The sequence below is a fragment of the Lissotriton helveticus genome, chromosome 6 (genome assembly GCF_964261635.1).
Source record: "Lissotriton helveticus chromosome 6, aLisHel1.1, whole genome shotgun sequence".
NCBI classification, from domain to species: Eukaryota; Metazoa; Chordata; class Amphibia; order Caudata; family Salamandridae; genus Lissotriton; species Lissotriton helveticus.
In genome coordinates, this window is record NC_136067.1 from 1,946,887,605 (window position 1) to 1,946,907,261 (window position 19,657).

The window sequence follows — 19,657 nt, forward strand, 5'->3', positions numbered from 1 at the left end:
AGGGCTGTCACTGTCCACACACATAGCCGTTTGCCCCCCTTTGTAGAGTGGCTGGAGCCAGGACAGGAAAAGGCAGGGTCTTGTGCACTACAAAAACTTTCCATTGAAGTTTGCCATGGGAATCCGCTGAAAATAAATATGTGAGTTTAGGCCCCATAAGTTGCAAAAGCGCTTACTGGCTCTGGAATTAATTAAATATAGAAACCGTTTTGCACTTTGAGCATCTCGAGCTGTCTAGTAACATGTCATGGGCTGCGTAAATTATCATGAGCCAGCCTTTTATCCGGCATAATGCGTCAGCAGTGTTAACAATGTGTATAAATCACCAAGTTCTAGATCAGTTTCACCGGCTTTAGAGGTGTATCAAGGAAAAGCCATGGGTGCAGCTCTATATTGTTTTGAATGGTGGGGTTGCAACAATTTGTCAGTCCTGTCTAGTGCAGAAAATACATTTGTTAAAACTCTGGACGCATATTACCCCTGCACCTCAACATAGGTATGAAAGATATAGCTGATATTATTAAATTCAGACCCCTATTATATTGGTACATCATCTAGTACACTGAGGAATTGGAGCCTTATATAATATGCTCACTAGATCTATTAACTGTGGATCGTGCATGTGTTAACCAGAGATCCATTACAAAGGAAGTAGGGAAATATCTCAAAGAAACATATTGGTCTTAAGTGAATATGTCCTGGTGCCGCTCATCCACGTCAGGAGGTACTGTTGACCACTTCCTTAAACAAACCAAAATGTGAGCCTTTTTTACACAACGTTATCACTTTTGATGCCAAAAACTTAACACAAAATATAAGGATGGAAACCTGCTGTTAAAGGGTTTTACTAGTAAATGAGCAACTTCCAGCTGTGCATCTTCCACAGAGATATGCCCACAGTGGCATAGCATTAGGCTCCTGATGAGGTGGCTCTGTATTTGGATACCTAGTATTCATTTTTGTGATCTGTTTTTATCGCAAACTGTTGTTTACTATTGTGTTTATATGTTATTGTTTTATGGGGTTATCCCCGAAATTAACATAATTTACATATTCCTAAATACCACATGAATCTGCATGGTTGTATCTTTGTGATTTGATCAATGAAAGATATGTTGCTGAGTGCTTCCTTTTCTTTGATCTTACCTTAAAAATTATTTAATTTTCTTACCCTCACAGTAGAATAATGCAGCCCCAAGGCCAGAATCATGGCCAGCAGCAGCGTATCCATTTCTGAAAGGGAAAGTGACAGTTTATTTATTATTTGAACATCATCAAGTTGAATTTATTAATGTTTGTTCTGGTGGGTTATTAATGTGAATGGTTCCACCATTATTGGAAATGGAGTAACTAGCAATGCCACAGACGTCCACCAGGCTCAATGTTCTGACCATACAGCTTATGACATAGAGCCTGATTACAAGTTTGGCGGTCAGGGTTACTCCATTCTATAGAAATTGTAATTTGGCGGACGTTTGTAACGTAGTATCACTTCCACCAAACTCGTAATTAGGCCCATAGAGTCATCCTAGTTGTGGCACACAAAAATACACTGTTGAAGTGTGCAGGTGTGCTCCTGAGAATGCCAATAGAGTGTGTCCCATGACACACTCTAACATGGAGATGGAGAGTTTCCAGTGCATTCTGGCTTTAGAGCCATGGAAGACTGGGTTCAATCCTTGACGTCACTGAAGCCAGTCAGGACATGTATGCCCCTTGAAGGACTGGAATGTTGCCAGTGCAGATCAAGGTACCATATCTCCAGTTACAACAGTCAGTATCTGTGATGGAGGCATTAAGCCTGACTTATTTAAGGGCAAGGTGCAAAGAGGTTATTTGGTGGTTGCAACACCTGTGATATATAATGTCACAGGACTTGAAACTGCAAAATACCATCTGCAACTTATATTTTGCAAGTCAGAAAAACCTTTCCAACTGAGACTTCTGCAATCTTTTCAGAATTGCAAATCAGAGCTGACAGCAAAGAGACAATTTCCCTCGCATTTATGAGTAGCAACAATATGAGATCGCAAGCCATTGCAAACACAAGGAGCTGATGGACGGAGCGCTGAAACTTTTCACTCACTCACCCCCAGTCACAGATCTGTGTTGAATCCATCATCGTTATTTAGCTCACTTTTGCCAGCCCAGTTCAGACCCAGCCATATGCAAGTCAGTGCTGACCCTGTTCCTCTTGGGAACAATCCAGCCTGAACTGCCAAGCCAGGTCTTCACTGGACCAGAAACAAGCATCCTGGGACCGGTTTCGGGGTAACACCCCTCATCAGCCAGGCTAGATTGAATCCAGTGGCAAAGTGAGCAGGGGACCCACGTCTGTGCATTCTCTACCAATGTAGGGGGAACAATGCAAACACAATAGGATGATGGAGAGAGCGCCGAAACTTTTTAGACACTCACCCCCAGTCACTATTAGATATGGGTTACATCTATCCTTATTATCTTTCTCACTTCGCCACCCTGGTCCTGACCCAGCCATATGCAAATCAATCTTGACCCTCTTTCTCATGGGAACAGTCCAGACCAAACTGCCAAGCCAGGTCTTCCCTGGCCTGAAACAAGCATCCAGTTGAACAAGCCATTCATCAGTTGCCAGTTCCTAAATTAGGGTGGTAACTGATTTACAATGTAAAGTGTTCCTACAGGGAGAGCAGGCCCTGTGGGACAACTTCCCATTTACAAATTGTGTTTGGACTTAAGTGGCTGGAACTTTTGTGGCTCCTGTCAATATAGCTTTTTCAGTGCTACTGATTACTACCCTAGTAGAATCCCCAAACAAAGTCTTGTTTGCAAACAACTTGGCGAGCAATTTCTACCTTCTGGTTTGTGAACAGAGCTTCAGGCGTCTGAGCCACTGTATCCTTGGGGCACAGTGTGGGGAGGAGCAGTCCTTAATTTCACCCCAAAGTCAGCAGTAGGCAGACAAATTCTACACAATCCAAACTATTTTCTCTTTATTTGAAAAATGGTGTGGTTTTGGCCTGAAGAAGTGCAAGTCTTTTCATTAGCATGAGGATTGCCATCATATAAAGGAGGAAATTGCCTTCAGTGAGTGAACCAGCACAGGATCTCCACTGGCGTTCAGTGGTACGGGAACTGCAAAGCTGCCTCTGAAACACCAAAGTGTGAAGTAGTCATAACAGTACTGCACTATATTCACTTTGATTCCACATTCTGGGCTTTGCAGTTTAATCTGTAGTGGTTTTTAAACATAGAGGAACTGCTCCTTCTTCCGACCCTGTTTAGAAACCAACCTCTTCAGATATTCCCCCAGAGAATCGGTGGAATGTATCAGTAATTCCGCATTACAATCATTGTTCTCTGTAAAGTGCGCACACGCGCGAGCACCCATGCTGCTCGAAACACGCAGTCTCTTATTTGAAGCGCTCACACACGATACAGCATGGAGAGACCATCAAAAAGCAAATGATAATTTTGTCACATCGCTCATACTTTAAAAGCAGGAGGGCAAAAAAAGAGTCTTTTGCTTGTTGTCAGAAGGTCACGAGTTGTAATGCCATTTGCTGCTTACGTTTCAGGAATAAGAGTGCGGCTGCAAGGCAACATAGGTAGCAGCACCGTCTGGAGGCAGGACATGCGCTTTCCTGCATTTTTAAAGGCCATAAAATAATCTGCATTGTTTACCATTCAAGAAAATAATGCACAACTTGCAGAAAATTACTTTTTATTTAATCTGTAAAGGGGCGTGTTATTTATGAGCAGAAACCCGCTGCTCCTGCAGCGAGGGCTTCTAATGTTCCACTCAGCAGCCACGGCCCGTGGAGGGAGTTACGGTGGGGCACGGAGGCGGGGAGTGGGAGGAGCAGGGTGGAGGGTGCTAAAAACCGGCATATGGATAATTGCAGGTAAGTAAACAATGTAATTAATAAAACGAATTTGGTAGTGCGCCTTGCATCGCAAAATGTGATACAGCGCGCGCTACGAAATTCGTTTTATTAATTAAATTGTTTACTTACCTGCAATTATCCATATGCCGGTTTTTAGCACCCTCCACCCCGCCCCTCCCCCTCCCGGCTTCCGGCCCCACCGTAACTCCCTCCACGGGCCGCGGCTGCTCTTGTATATACTTTAGTATATACTTATATGTGCAGTACTTTGTGGGCTCTGGAGATCAGCCTTAGGGCTTGTCTGCTTCCGCTTAGGGACTTTTTTTCTGTTCAACTTCCTCTATTTAACTGTCTTGATAGAAAGCGACCAGCAGAGGTCAGAAAACTACCAGAATTGCTTTCTGCTGAGGGACTTTCTTTTTAAAAAGTTTCTGGCAACTGCCTCTTTTTCACTTTCTTGATAGAAAACGACCAGCAGAGGTCAGTAAAATACCAGGATTACTCCAGCATTCTCTAGATTCCAGTCCATATAAATTGTCTTCCACGAGCACCCGTAGACAATAATATTATTTTTCAAATCTTGTATTTTCGGTGATATGAGCACCAAAGGCCCTGATTTTATATTAAAAACAGAGCTTTGGACTAAAGCAGTTCCTGCTGAAAGGCAATATTTATCTCCTTGTGTTCCCATACCTGGCGTGTCACGCAGTTTTGTGCTTACTTTCCTTCCATGATAAAGAATAGTAGATGTTTCTGCACCCAGGCTAATGTGCTGCATAGCTAAATACATATAAGGTCCCAAAGGCGAGACTGATTGCATTGCAAATGCTTGTTTTTTGTACCAGCCAGGACACTGAAATACTCTCATGCCAACGTACAAAACTGGCCAGGTGGCCACGGGCCTGGTTCTAGAGGGAGGGCCAGGTGGGCCAGGCCCTCCTGAGGTAGCCCGGTGGCCCGCCCAAGGCTGGTTTGCAAGTAAAAAAAACATTGCATGTTCTTTTTCTAAATGATTTATTTGGGCCAGCAGCCTTGCTTTCCAAGTCTAATTGTTTAATATTCATGAAAAACACAATGCCTTGGGCTAACTGAAGGGCCTGGGGACAGGTCTGAAGTCCGTGTGGATAGCTGTTTTCATGCACATGTGAAAAGGAGGGAAACCTGTGATTCTCCTTCCATGTCAAAGAGACACGAAAGCTCTCAACATACAATACTTACTAGATGGCATAGAGCCAAAAGAATCTGATAGTGTTTTGGCATCCCTTGGTAAATAATTGAAAATGTACAATTAGTATTTATGTCTTAGTGTTTTTTTTAAACGTTTGTCTTGCTTTATACTTAACTTGCAGCACTATAAAGCACCAGTGCCACATCTTTTGACTTTTCTGAAGTGAAGACGTTTGACAAGTTTCACTAACACAACTCATCACAGACACAGCATCAGCAGGGCAGTAAAGTTCCCATTTAAAGAAAAACAACACTGGCGGCTCTTCTGTGGCAGCACTGCCTACGCTTAATTTCCAGAGGTACTTGTGAGTCTAACATAATTAGAAGGAACATAAGGCACAAACACAGCCCTTTGTGGCCGACGGTGACTGTGTGTTAACTTTGTCCCAACAAATTCTCTTTAATTGCCATATGCGAAATGGAATGGAATATACAGCTGACAGATTCTTAATAGATAAAATAATCCAGTGGGTTAATGCACTCGCTGCCAATCTGTTCCTTTAATCTGTGATTTGGTATATTCAAATCTTGTCAGCTTTTCATTTCTGACAACTTACATGTCCTGCCATCAATATAAAAATTCTGAACTGCTCGTAGTCTCAGATCTGGATAAACAATACAGTGTTTGAACTTGAAATAAATGTACTCTTTCTGGGGCATTTTGAAAGGTAGAACACATACCTCACGAATGTTATTAACTACCGATTAACTAGTAGCTGGGGTGGCAGCCTTTCATCAGTAGTCCAGAAAACCCAGGGGCCATTTTACAAGAGGTGCCCCGGGGGCGCAATCATCATTTGTGGCTGCTGTGCGTGCCCCTTGTGCACTTTGGTATTATAAAAGGGGAGCAGATGCTTGTGTGTCCCCTCTATAATGCTGATAGCGCTGGCCTACTGAATGCGGCAGCATTACCTTCAGAGAGTATGCCCTCATTTGCAAAGGGGCGTGCCCTATGCAAATGAGGAAATTCCTTTGACTCTGCGCCCGAGCCATATTGCAGACATGGGTGCAAAATCAAAGAAGACCGCAGCAGGCGCACTGACAGTGCGCCATTTAAAAGGTGGTGCACTATCAGTGCGCCCCCTGAGAGCAGCCCTCTGCGGGGGAAACGGGGGTTCCGTGGACCCCCCCAGACATCTTCTTGCAGGCGGGTGCAGTCAGCGACTGCACCCGCCTGCAGAGGGATCTGTAATCTCCTTGGAAAGCGCAGGCGGGTGCCGCCTGCACAGTGAAAACACAGAGCAGCTGCTCTGAATGCGCTGCCCCCAGGGCATTGAGAGTTTGCGGTAGCCCTGGGGGCAGCGCATTCACCATAATAGGGGGCATTATCATTGTTTGCGCCCAGCGCACCCTTTGCAAGGTGCGGCGTGCGCAAAGAATGATAATGTGTAATACGGTCCCGGGTGAACAGCTTTCATACCTGTGGCTCTATAGGTCAGCGAAAATGATCAATAATTGTAGATCCTTGATGAGGAAATGTTGATGAGGTGCAGGGATGAGAAATGGAGGAGGGTGATTAGAGTAGAGTGTGAGGATAGAAAAGATGAAGGTAAGAAAAAAGAAAAAGGTGGATAAGACAAAAGATTGGTAAAGGAAGAGGTGGATGAATTAAGAGCAAGAGAGTGAGTAGAAGGCAAGAAAAGAAATATAACATGTTGATTAGAGAGGAGAATGAGGGCGAGGAATGGTAAACTAAAGAAGGCGATGAGGATGTGTTAGAGGTGGCTCTATGATTAAACATGTTGAAGTGGTATTAGCCATTGAATACCACTGATCACATGATCAATTTCCAAGCACACATATTCTTGGCTGCAGTGCACAGAGACCTCACACTGCCGCACACAGATGAAACAAAAATAAGGGGAACTTTGGTTACAATAGTAAGGCGTAATTACCAAATTCCTCCTACTCTGCCCCGGGATAGAGTTAAATTAGCACTTGGTCGTGTTCTCTTTATCCCTGTGGTGTTTAAACTGATTTATGTAGCTGTGAAAGTGGCTTTCTGACGCGTGCAAATATATTTGCAAACAGATATTTCTTAGAACAAATGCTCCTTCCCTTGGCAAATTAGGTGCCTCCGACCCAACGTTGTGTGTGTTGCAAAAAGAAGACAAATTCACAGGTAGATCTTTCAGAATATGGGAGTGGAGTTTCATTAAAAAAGTATTTTAACTGTAATTTAAGAGACATTTCTAGAAAGAGGTTGGGTGATAGCATCAATTAAACATCACATCCACGTATCGAGGCAAACTGAAATGCCTTTATGTTCTTGCATTCACGCTTAAGGGCTGGTTTATGTTTTTGAATCATAGAGAGTGGGTCTATCTAGATTAATTCATCATGACATTGTTAAGTAAAGATTCAAATAATAAATAATTCAATGCAGTGAATATCTTCGGTCGCAAAAGTGGGGAATGAAGCAAGGAAATTAGTCCCCGGAATTACCTTAATTAAATGTAGTTTTATAAAAAAAATTAAAAGAACATGATACTGCCTCATTTTGCATTTGGGCACATCCATTTTCTCAAATATGTTTAGTGCTGTGAAGCACGAAGCATAAATTCTGTCCCATATTAAATACGTGTAATCCTCAACAACGCACTCATCAGCATTTCCCTCACAACGTTTCACAAAGGTTACTGCTCACCTGTTGATGGGCGGTTTTGTGGAGAGATGCCTTGTACCTGCAGAACGATTCTGTTCTTGTGGTTTGGTGCTGTTTGGTACTCAGGGTTATATAGCTCACATATTTCCTGTTTGATAATTTCCCGATTATGTAAGGGGAACTAAATTGCCCTAGAGATGGAGCACAAAACACAATGGAATGATGTCATCAAATCCAATTCTAAAAAAGGGTGTTGTTGTTTGTAATAATTACGGCGACAGACTGGAGGGCTCCCAAAACAATGCTTCGGAACCGGTCTGACAGTACCTGCCAATCCCGGAAGGGCTTGGCAGCCGAAGCCTTAATTCGGGATTTTCACCCTTCCAGTCAAATAGAAATGTCCCAGCTAAGGCATTCATTCACGTTTAAATGTTGTTTTCCGTCCAATAGCGAACATTTCCCATATCCACCAAGTGGTGTAGTACGTTTATTTGATGTCTTACATGTAAAGGTAATGTGTGTTATCAACTATATGTGAGTGCATGTATATGGTATTTGTACTTAAGGTTGTGGGGGTCTGGAAAGAGTCGAAGTCAGAGAGCAATTTTAGTGAAGGTTTGAGCTCTCTGCATTTTAAACTATAGGGGACATGGAAAAAGCTTACTAATCTCAAAATAGATATTTAAAATATTTTTTTATTTGAGTAATTAACGACATTAAAAAAAGCTACAGAACTTTTAAATTAATTTAAATTATATTTGTAATTAATGTAAATATAATGAATCAAATTATAATATTTTTTTCTGAAGGCGAAACTAAGAAAAATAATTGCCACCTAAAATAAATTAGTTTACTTTTGATCATGCATTGATGATTTTGAAAAATTAAGTAAAGAATGTGTTAAAAGAACCTTAACTGTAGTTTAATACCAATTTAGTTATTACATTATTTCAGAATTACATAAAAAAATGTGTATCACTTTTATAATTCATTTTTAACATTAAATTACATTTTTTGATATTTTAAACTATTTTAATTAATTATATTTACCGTAACCTTATTTTCTGGTTTTATTATAAGTTTTTACCTCCATTATTTTCTGTGGGCGGGAGTTACACTACCAGGTTGGCCAAATGTGGTGCTAGACTTACTCCTGTATTTTTTAGAAGTAACTGTCACTTGCATGTTAGACTTCACCCCTGCTTTCAGGGGTTGGAGACATGTAAGTTACACATTTTGAGTAACTTTACACTTGGATTTTGTGAATAGCCAAAGTTACTAAAGTTACTCAAAAGTGTAAAACAAAATTACACATGTAATTTGAATCAAGTGTAAGTTACCTCAACTGTGAAGTCTCCTGTGGTAATGTATACAAAGAAGTAATCAAAGTTTATTGAACTAATAAAAAACGAAATAAAAATATTTTAATAAAATATAAATGTAACTTAATTGTATATATTTTTAATGAAGACCAACATATAAACATGCTCCAGCACCATTAACCAACATTTGAAAAAAGTCTTTAAAGGTATTAAATTAAATAAAAAGTATTTTTCCTATGTTTAAAATAAATTCACACCTAATGTAAAAACACATTTTTGTTATGCATTAATACTTATTACAAGTGATATATAGAATTCATTAAATTTAATTGAATTATAGTTTGATAAAGAATAATGCTTTTCATTAACTTATACATTCAAAACAAATTCATAAAATACATAATACGGATGTTTTATTTTCATACGTTTTTTAACAGTAAATTATGTATATATATTTGAAGTATTTAAATAATTAAATACAATTTGGCATTATTCAACTATTATTTTCACTAGCAGGGTGCTGCAGTATTAGTGGTTATCCAATTGTAGTTCTGGACTTATTCCAGCTCTGAGCTGGATTATTTTGCCACAGTTATGGGTCCCTTTGTGGCTGTAGTAAATTTGGAAGTGCAGTTTGTAAATAGCAATGGCTTGGGGTCTGATTATGAGTTTCGCAGTGTGGGAGCGGGGCGTTACGCCACCATCCCGCTCCCACACCACCAAACCTGAACACCACCAACCCGCCAGATTACAAATGAAAACGTGGTCTGATGGGCAGGCAGTGTGGCGATGCAGTAAAAAGGCTCAAGTGTGAGTCGTAATGCTGAATCCACATTCGGGTACAACATGTGCCCAATGCATGCACCAACATGTTTCCTAACTGTCAGCAGTTACATGGAGTAAGAACCCTCCGGATACCACTGGCGGTCAGAACATCGTAATATGCATGGCAGTGTTGCAGCAGCACACCCAGAATATTGTCAGACCCTGACCGCCTCGCCACTGCCAGGGAACGCTGTTCTGGCAGTTGCAGCAATCTAATGGCGGTCTGACCACCAAAGTTGAAATACGGCTGTCGGACTGCCGGCACAGCGGTGGCCGGACTGCCACTGCCATGCCACCATTAGTTTGGCTGTCCATGGACTGCAAAACTCATAATCTGGCCCTTACTTTTTTGTGGGTAGGCGCAAATACCTCCCCAAACCTCTCTATACCCTTTCTAAACCCCTTCTTAGTTCTCCCTAAACCCCTCCCATATAGTAGTAGGTATGGCCTCTTTTACAGCCCAGTTCTCTCCCGCATTTACTTCTCACTAAGTATTAAACGTACATGTGTGAGGTTCTGCTCATAGAAAATATAGGAGAGGTTGACATAGAGATTTACATTTGTAGGTTTGTGAATAGCATTTTGTAGCACTTAAGTAATACTATTGTTGTACTGCTTAACATACTACAAAATGCAGGTTTTTTGTGTGTGTTAGATCTAGGGGTCTCTAGTTGGCAGGGGTAGGTACCACTGTCCAAATAGGGACCCTTGCTTCTAGTCAGGGTAAGGAGGAAACCCTCTGAGATAACCCCTGCTCACCCTCTAGGTAGCTTGGCACGAGCAGTCTAGGCTAACCAGAGGCAATGTGTAAAGTATTTGTACCACACTCACAGTAACACAGTGAAAACACCACAAATTGACTCCAGAACAGTTTAGAAAAATAAAGGTATTTAATCTAAACTACACAAGATCAAAACAACAAAAATCCAACATACACAGTTCAAGAATAGGGTTTCAAAAAGAGTTCCTAAGGTTGCGATAAAAGTTCTTTAGGTTGCGATAAAATAATCCACTGTTACGTGAAAAGTTCACAGTTGTGTCACGTTTAGCTCACAGTACCTTTAGTTGCAACAAAGTTCCAAAAGCAGGTGCGGTGGAAAACAAGTGATGTGTTGCTCCTGAGACCCTGGGGAGGCGTTTGCGACAGCCCCGCTGCAGCAGCGGACATGTTGCGGCGAATTCGGTCTGTATGGGGAGGAAGGCCACCTGTACGAATTCCGGTGCATAGGTTCCGTAGGAAGTTTGTTCTCACAAAGGCACGATGCGACGATCTTTGGAGGTGCGACGATCTCCGGGGCGACGATGCGTGGACCAGCGGTGATCTTCTCTCTCGCAGCTCCTCGATGCGTTGGCTTCGGCGTTGACTCTCGCAGCGACGTGATGCAGTCCGCAAGCAGGCGGTGCGGCAATCTCACCCAGCGATGACAGGCTCTGCGACGACACTCACAGCGATGTTAGATTTCCCGCACCGATCGGGTGCGTCCCGCAAGCGAAGGATGCGACGGCTCTGACAGCAGCAACAGGCGCTACGACGATCTCGACCTTCGTAGCGGCGGGAATTTCCTCGCACTGTCGGGGATGCGCTCCGCAGCGAGCGATGCAATAACTTTTCTGTAGAAAAGTCTCTCAAGCTTAGTATCCAGCTTCCCAACACAGCTACAACTTCCAGAGGCACCACACAGGGGACAAGCACTCCAGGAAGGACAGAACTCTCTCAGTCGAGCTCAGGGGAAGCTGGGGGTGAAGTCCTTTTGTTCCTGGGACTTCAGAACAGGGAGCCAGCTCTTCTCAGGCCCTTGGAGATTCCTTCAAGCAAGGGGACACAGCACAAAGCAAAGTCCTTCCCCTCTCCTTAGCAGCAATGCAACAGCAGCGCAATCCAGCAGCGCAACAGCTGGACAATCTTCCTTCTTCAGTTTCAGCTTTCTCGTTGGCAGAGGTTCCTTCTTGATTCCAGGATGATCTAATTTTCTGTTGTCAGGGGTCCTGTACTTATACCCCTAAAAGTCTTTGTTCTCTTTATGCAAGTGGGCCCTGGGCCCGGTCTGAACCAGTTCTGGGTGTTTCTTGAGCACTTTGTTTTCCTGGTTTCTCCTTTTCTTTCAGAGTGAGGGGCAGGGTCGTCAGCCGCCCAGCAGGAGGAGGAGCCAGCATTGTGGAAGGCAGGCACAGCCCTATTCAGGCCCAGGTGCTATCTCCTCCCTCCACTCAAGTTGCAAATGCAGTCCAAGGCACACAGGAAGGTCAGACAAGAGAACAGCAACTTTCTAAAAGTGCTGTTCTCAAACACAGGATTCAAAAACAACCTTTCCTAAAAGATGTGTTATTAAATTCTGAGTTCAGGGATACTAAACTCTTATGTCCCATCTTGTTCCTATGGGAAGAAATGCTGGTTGCCACTGTAGCCAGCATCCCCCATGTCAACCTATGGAGCAAGATAGCCTTACAATAGTGAAAAACGAAAATGGCTGTAATTCACTACCAGAGCATGTCACCTACACAAGTACATGCTCTACCTTTCACATACCATGCACCCTGCCCAGGGGGGTACCTTGGGCCTTCCATAGGGGTGACCAATGTACACAAAAAGGGAAGGGTTAGGCCTTTTCAGTGGGGACACTGACCAAGAGGACATGGCCGTTCACAGACTGCACACAGGCACTGCGGTGGCAGGCCTGAGACACCATTTTAGGGATACTCATGTGGGTGGCACAATTCCACTAGGAGCATTTGTCATCACCAGCCCTGGCACATCCAGTGCGCTTTACTAGGGACTTCATGGTGATACAAATATGCCAATCATGTATATCCAATCACAATAACAATTTACATAGGGAACACTTATACTCTGGCACTGATCAGCAGTGGCAGTGTCCAAAGCATCTAAACCAGCAAAAACGAAATCCAGCACAGCATCAAAAATACAGGAGATAGAGGACAAAAAGACACAGGAAATCACGCCAAAAGATGCCAGGTCTAACACGTGTCCCCTCCAGCTGAAAGTGGGGGGAACTGCCCACCCTCTTGGGAGTTCTCTTCACTAAGGCGGAAAAATCTGGACAGACCATCAGCGTTGGCGTGTTCTGTGCCAGGGCGATGTTCCACCGTAAAGTCCATTCCCTGTAGGGAGATGGACCACCTCAACAGTTTTGGGTTCTCCCCCCTTATCTGCATCAACCACCTGAGGGGCCTGTGGTCGGTCTGAACCACGAAGTGGGTCCCAAACAGGTAGGGCCTCAGCTTCTTCAGGGCCCAGACCACAGCAATAGCTTCCCTTTCAATCGCACTCCACCTCTGTTCCGTGGTGAGTACCCTCCTTCTAATGAAAGCTACTGGCTGGTCTCCACCATCCTCGGTGACCTGTGAGAGTACTGCTCCCACACCATGCTCTGAAGCGTCTGTCTGCACTATGAACTCACTGGAAAAGTCAGGTGCCTTGAGCACCGGTGCTGTGCACATGGCCGTCTTCAGGGCATCAAAAGAAATTTGGCAGGCTTCGGTCCAGTTCACTCTTTTGGGCAACTTCTTAGAAGTGAGTTCTGTCAAGGGGGCAACAATGGTGCCATACCCCTTTACAAACTGTCTGCAATACCCGGTGAGACCTAGGAAGGCTCTCACCTCTGTCTGGGTCTTGGGGGGCTCCCAAGCCAGAATGGTATCAATCTTTGCCTGTAGGGGCGCCACCTGGCCGCTCCCCACCTGGTGTCCCAAATACACCACGGATCACTGCCCTATCTGGAACTTGCTGGCCTTGATAGTGAGGCCTGACCTTTGCAGAGCCTTCAACACTTCACAGAGGTGTTGCAGGTGTTCCTCCCACCGCAATGTCATCCAGGTATGCGGCGCTAATTCCTCCAGCCCGGCCAATACCTGGTTAACCAGTCTCTGGAGGTGGGAGGGGCATTCTTCAACCCAAAGTGCATGACTCGGAACTAGAAGTGCCCCTCTGGCATTGAGAATGCAGACCTCTCTTTGGCCCCATCAGTTAAGGCAATCTGCCAGTACCCAGAAGTCAAATCAAATGTACTGAGGTACTGGGCAGCTCCCAACCGATCTACGAGCTCATCAGCTCTGGGGATGGGGTGTGCATCAGTCTTCGTGACCGCATTGGGCCCACGCTAGTCCACGTAAAACCAGATTTCTGGAGTGGCACCGGGCGCAGCAGCCTTTGGCACTAAGACCACTGGGCTTGCCCAGGGGCTGCTGGAGGGCTCAATCACCCCTAGCGCCAACATCTTGGAAACACCTTCCTTGATGCTGGCCCTACCTTGTCAGCTACCCTGTAAAATCTTTGTTTCACAGGGAAACTATCTCCAGTGTCCACATCATGGACGCACCAATGGGTGATACCTGGGGTCAGGGAGAACAGGGGGGCAACCTGACCCAGCACTTGGCGACTCTGCTGTTCTGGGGTCAGGGTGGGTGAGAGGACCACACCATCCACTGACCCGTCTTGCTCCTTAGCTGCCAGGAGGTCAGGGAGAGGATCACTATCCTCTTCCCCTCCAGAATCTGTAGCCATGAGCATTGTCACTTCAGACCTCTCAAAGTGTGGCTTGAGGCGGTTCACGTGCAGGACCCTCAGGGGCTGCCTGGGGGTCCTTAGGTTAACCAGGTAGGTTACTTCACTTTTCCTTTCCACCACCTCATATGGCCCAGTCCAATTGTCTTGGAGCGCACAAGGCTCCACTGAGGCCATCACCCACACTTTCTCCCCAGGTTGAAATTCGACCAGAGTGGTATTCTGGTTGTACCATCTTTTCTTTTCTTCCTGGCTAGCTTCCAGGTTCTCCTGAGCGAGCTTCCTGAAGCGTTGTGTCTGTTTGCGGATAGCCAACAAATAGCTGAACACATCCTGGGAGGTTTTCCCACGGGATTTCTACCACCCCTCCTTTACCAGCGCCAGAGGTCCTCTAACAGGGTGGCCATACAGGAGTTCAAAGGGACTGAACCCTAAGGACTTCTGAGGCACCTACCTGTAGGCAAACAACAGGCATGGTAACAAGACGTCCCACTTTCGTCTCATGGGCTCTTCAAGGCCCATAGTCATACCCTTCAGGGTGCGGTTGAACCTTTCAACCAACCCATTTCCTTGAGGGTGGTAAGGAGTGGTGCACTTATAAGTTACCCCACACTCCTCCCACAGAGACTTCATGTACCTAGGGATGAAGTTGGTACCCCATTCGAAGACCACCTCTCTGGGGAACCCCAGACGGGAAAAGATCACCATCAATGCACGGCCCACCACGGGGGCGGTGATTGTCCTGAGAGGGACTGCTACCGGGTACCGGGTGGCATGGTCCACCAAGACCAGGATGAACCTGTTGCCTAGGGCTGTCTTGGGGTCCAGGGCCCCACAATGTCGATGCCAACCTGCTCGAAAGGGGTGCTCATCACAGGGAAGGGTTGGAGGGGGGCCTTGCACTTTACTGGCAAGACCTACAAAAGGAACTAACGTGGTTCCTCATCTGGGGCCAGTGAAAGTGGGTGACAAACCTGTTTAGGGTCTTGTCTTGCCCCAGATGTCCTGAGAGAGGCACGTCATGAGCCAGACCCAGTAGGAAGTGTCTGAAGCGCTCGGGTACCGCCAGCACACGGGCTGCACCGGGCTCAGCAAAACTAGGCTCGCTATATAATAAGTCATCCTACCAGTAGATGAATTGATCTCTGGCCGCTCCACCTGCTGCCTGGTCTGCAGCCTGTTGCTGCAGACCCACGAGAGACGGGCACTCTTACTGCTTCTGGCAGAATTCCTCCCTGGAGGGCCCACCTTCCTGCTGCCAATGGGTCAGCTCAGGTAGGTCGCCCAGTTCAGCTACCTGCTCCCCTGTAGGCTCCAGGGCATCCCCATCAGGGTCTGCTTCTTCCTGGACCGTGGGAATGACTGGGGCTGGTTTCCCGCACCCTCTGCCCTGTCCTCTCCTGGCAGGTCTCTGGGCCACTGTTTCAGGCTCCAGTTCTGCTGAATCACCCCTATTGGCTGCCTTAGCACGCGTGGTCACACAGATCCACGGAGGCAACCCCAACATCTCCAAATGAGTTCGGTGTTCTACATCCTTCCATGGAGAACTCTCCAGGTCATTACCTAGCATATAGTCTACAGGCAAGGCATCACTGACAACAACTTCCAAAAGACCAGAGACTCCCCCTCACTCAAAGGGAACACGTGCCACTTTGCAGAGGCGCACTGAACTGTCAGCTGCTATTACAGGGCGGAGTACATTGGGGAGACACTGCTCTTCAGACACCAACTGACACCTCATGGATGTCACGCTGGCCACTGTGTCTCTCAGAACCTCTATCCCCCTCCCATTGATGGTCACCTTCTGCCCATATTTCTTAGTGTTCATGGGCAGTAAGGTTTCCTGGACCATCTCTTGGTCTCCTAAAGAGACAAGGGACATAACTGCTAGCCCCACCTCCCCACCAAAAAACAAATCCCCTCCCAAAGCTACACTTGCTAACCCTGGGGCTGGAGCACCAGTGGGTGCTGGGGGTCGCTTGGGGCACCGGCTGATAACATGACTCACCTCATTGCAGTGAAAGCAGGTAGGGGGACCTCTGTTGTCCCTGGGGTCTCTGTAGTCCCCCCTGCCCCTAGGGAGCCATGGGTGTTTAGGTCTGGGGCGTTGGGATTCCTTCTCCTGGGCACTATTTTGGGGCCCTGGTGTGGACTCCTTTTGATTGCCCTTGTCCCCCCCACTCGTCTGCTGGGGACCCTGCCCACCTTTGGCTGTGGTACCCAAAATTCCTCTGTGGACCCTGGTACTGGTCCAGTGGTCCGCTTCCTTAGCAAGTTCAATGGGGTCTGTCAGCTTGCTGTCTAAAAGATGCTTGCGCAGCTCTGGAACACAAAGACTACTCAAGTGCTCCCAACTGATTAAATGCAACAACCCCTTAAAATCAGTTACTTTGCTGCCCTTCATCCAACCTTCCAGTGCACGCGAGTACAAATTCACACACTCCATCCAAGTCTCAGATTCTTTCTTCTTAGAATTTCTAAACTGCAGTCTGTACTGCTCTGGAGTAAGTCCATACCTGAGACATACGGCCTCCTTCATGTTGGGGTAGGTCATGGCACCTGCTAATTCTAAGGGCTCTAGAGCACTCCTCCCAGAAGCCTCAAAATGTTTCCACAGGCCCGCCCCCCAATGTTTGGTTAGGCACACCATTCATTCTTAATGCAATCTCATAGGAAGTAAACCAGGCATAAATATCCTCACTCCTATTGTAATTCTGTACCAGATCCTTGGGAATATATACTTTTCCACCCTGCACTGGCTGCGCGCTGCCACCATTTCAACTGGCATCCACCTCCTTGGCTTTAAGATCCAGTTCTCTCATGCTCAACTCATGAGCCAAAAGCAATTTCTTCTCCTCCAAGGCACGGGCATTTTTACTCTCCTCCGCCGCCTTTTCTACTTCCAATTGTTTCATTTTCATTTTCATGACTTCCAAGTCATATTCTCTTACTCTCTTGTAACTCTTCTGGGGTGAGGCCCCTACCGGAATGGTTGCTGCCAGCCCCTGAGCCTACTCTGCCCATGGGCAGATCTGTGAGTTGAAAACCATTCCCTGTATCCACATCACCATTTCCCTCTTGTGCCTCCCAATGGGCCTTCAAGATGTCTCGCAGCTCATCTTTCCTGTAGGTACTCTTTACGGGGCACCCAAACTCTTGGCAGAATCTCCTAAGATCCTTCGCTCTGTAGGAATACAAGTCTCCAAAGAAAAACTCAAACTCTACTTCTGCCCCTTCACTGAGTGCCTTTCCTTTCGCAGACATGCTGCTTTGAAGAGTTACTGAAAAACAGAATCAAAAATCAAAAACAGTAGTATGCGGTGGCGTAGTGGTCTGCACTCACTAGTGATGTACACCAATCACTGTGGGTCTAGTACAAATACAAGTTCAAATCCCCACCGCTGACCAACAATGTTAGATCTGGGGGTCTCTAGTTGGCAGGGGTAGGTACCACTGTCCAAATAGGGACCCTTGCTTCTAGTCAGTGTAAGGAGGAAACCCTCTGAGATAACCCCTGCTCACCCTCTAGGTAGCTTGGCACGAGCAGTCTAGGTTAACCAGAGGCAATGTGTAAAGTATTTGTACCAACACTCACAGTAACCCAGTGAAAACACCACAAACTGACTACACAACAGTTTAGAAAAATAAAGGTATTTAATCTAAACTACACAAGACCAAAACGACAAAAATCCAACATACACAGTTCAAGAATATGGTTTCAAAAAGAGTTCTTAAGGTTGCGATAAAAGTTCTTTAGGTTGCGATAAAATAATCCACCGTTACGTGAAAAGTTCACAGTTGCGTCACATGTAGCTCACAGTACCTTTAGTTGCGACAAAGTTCCAAAAGCAGAAGCTGGTGCGGTGGAAAACAAGCGATGCATTGCTCCTGAGACCCTGAGGAGGCGTTTGCGACAGCCCCGCTGCAGCAGCGGGCGTGTTGCGGCGAATCCGGTCCTTTTGGGGAGGAAGGCCACTTGTATGGATTCCGGTGCGTAGGTTCCGTAGGAAGTTTGCTCTCGCAAAGGCACGATGCGATGATCTTTGGAGGTACGACGATCTCCGGGGCGACGATGCGCGGACCAGCGGTGATCTTCTCTCTTGCAGCTCCTCAATGCGTTGGCTTCGGCGATGACTCTCGCAGCGGCGTGATGCAGTCCGCAAGCAGGCAGTGCGGCGATCTCACTCAGCGAAGACAGGCTCTGCGACGACACTCGCAGCGATGTTAGATTTCTCGCACCGATCGGGTGCGTCCCGCAAGCGAAGATTGCGACGGCTCTGACAGCGGCAAAAGGCGCTGCGACAATCTCGACCTTCGTAGCGGCGGGAATTTCCTCGCACTGTTGGGGATGCGCTCCGCAGCAAGCGATGCGATAACTTTTCTGTAGCAAAGTCTCTCAAGCTTAGTTTCCAGCTTCCCAACGCAGGTACATCTTCCAGAGGCACCATACAGGGGCCAAGCAATCCAGGAAGGACAGAACTCTCTCAGTAGAGTTCAGGGGAAGCTGGAGGTGAAGTCCTTTTGTTCCTGGGACTTCAGAACAGGGAGCCAGCTCTTCTCAGGCCCTTGGAAATTCCTTCAAGCAAGGGGACATAGCACAAAGCAAAGTCCTTCCCCTCTTCTTGGCAGCAAAGCAACAGCAGGGCAATCCAGCAGAGCAACAGCTGGACAATCTTCCTTCTTCAGTTTCAGCTTTCTCCTTGGCAGAGGTTCCTTCTTGATTGCAGGATGATCTAATTTTCTGTTGTCAGGGGTCCTGTACTTATACCCCTAAAGGTCTTTGTTCTCTTTGTGCAAGTGGGCCCTGAGCCCGGTCTAAACCAGTTCTGGGTGTTTCTTGAGCACTTTGTTTTCCTGGCTTCTCCTTTCCTTTCAGAGTGAGGGGCAGGGTCGTCAGCCGCCCAGCAGGAGGTGGAGCCAGCATTGTGGAAGGCAGGCACAGCCCTATTCAGGCCCAGGTGCTACCTCCTCCCACCACTCAAGTTGCAAATGCAGACATTCAGCCTAGGGCTGACTCAGCCAGCCTCCTGGGGAATACCCAGCCCCTGTCACTCTAAAACCAGACAGTCAATACACAAACAGGCCAAGGCACACAGGAAGGTCAGACAAGAGAATAGCAACTTCCTAAAAGTGCTGTTCTCAAACACAGGATTCAAAAACAACCTTTCCTAAAAGATGTGTTATTAAATTCTGAGTTCAGGGATACTAGACTCTTATGTCCTATCTTGTTCCTATGGGAATAAATGCTGGTAGCCACTGTATCCATCATCCCCCGTGTTAACCTATGGAG

At 46.2% G+C, this 19,657-nt stretch overlaps 1 protein-coding gene across 1 annotated transcript in view; it reads right to left on the bottom strand.

The window, feature by feature from the left end:
- LOC144762942 (uncharacterized) overlaps positions 1–19,657 on the bottom strand; it is a 315,799-nt gene that overhangs the window by 113,833 nt on the left and 182,309 nt on the right. The window contains exon 5 of the mRNA XM_078648242.1: positions 1,172–1,233. Coding sequence (XP_078504368.1) covers positions 1,172–1,233 — 62 coding nt within the window. The remainder of the gene's footprint in view (positions 1–1,171; positions 1,234–19,657) is intronic.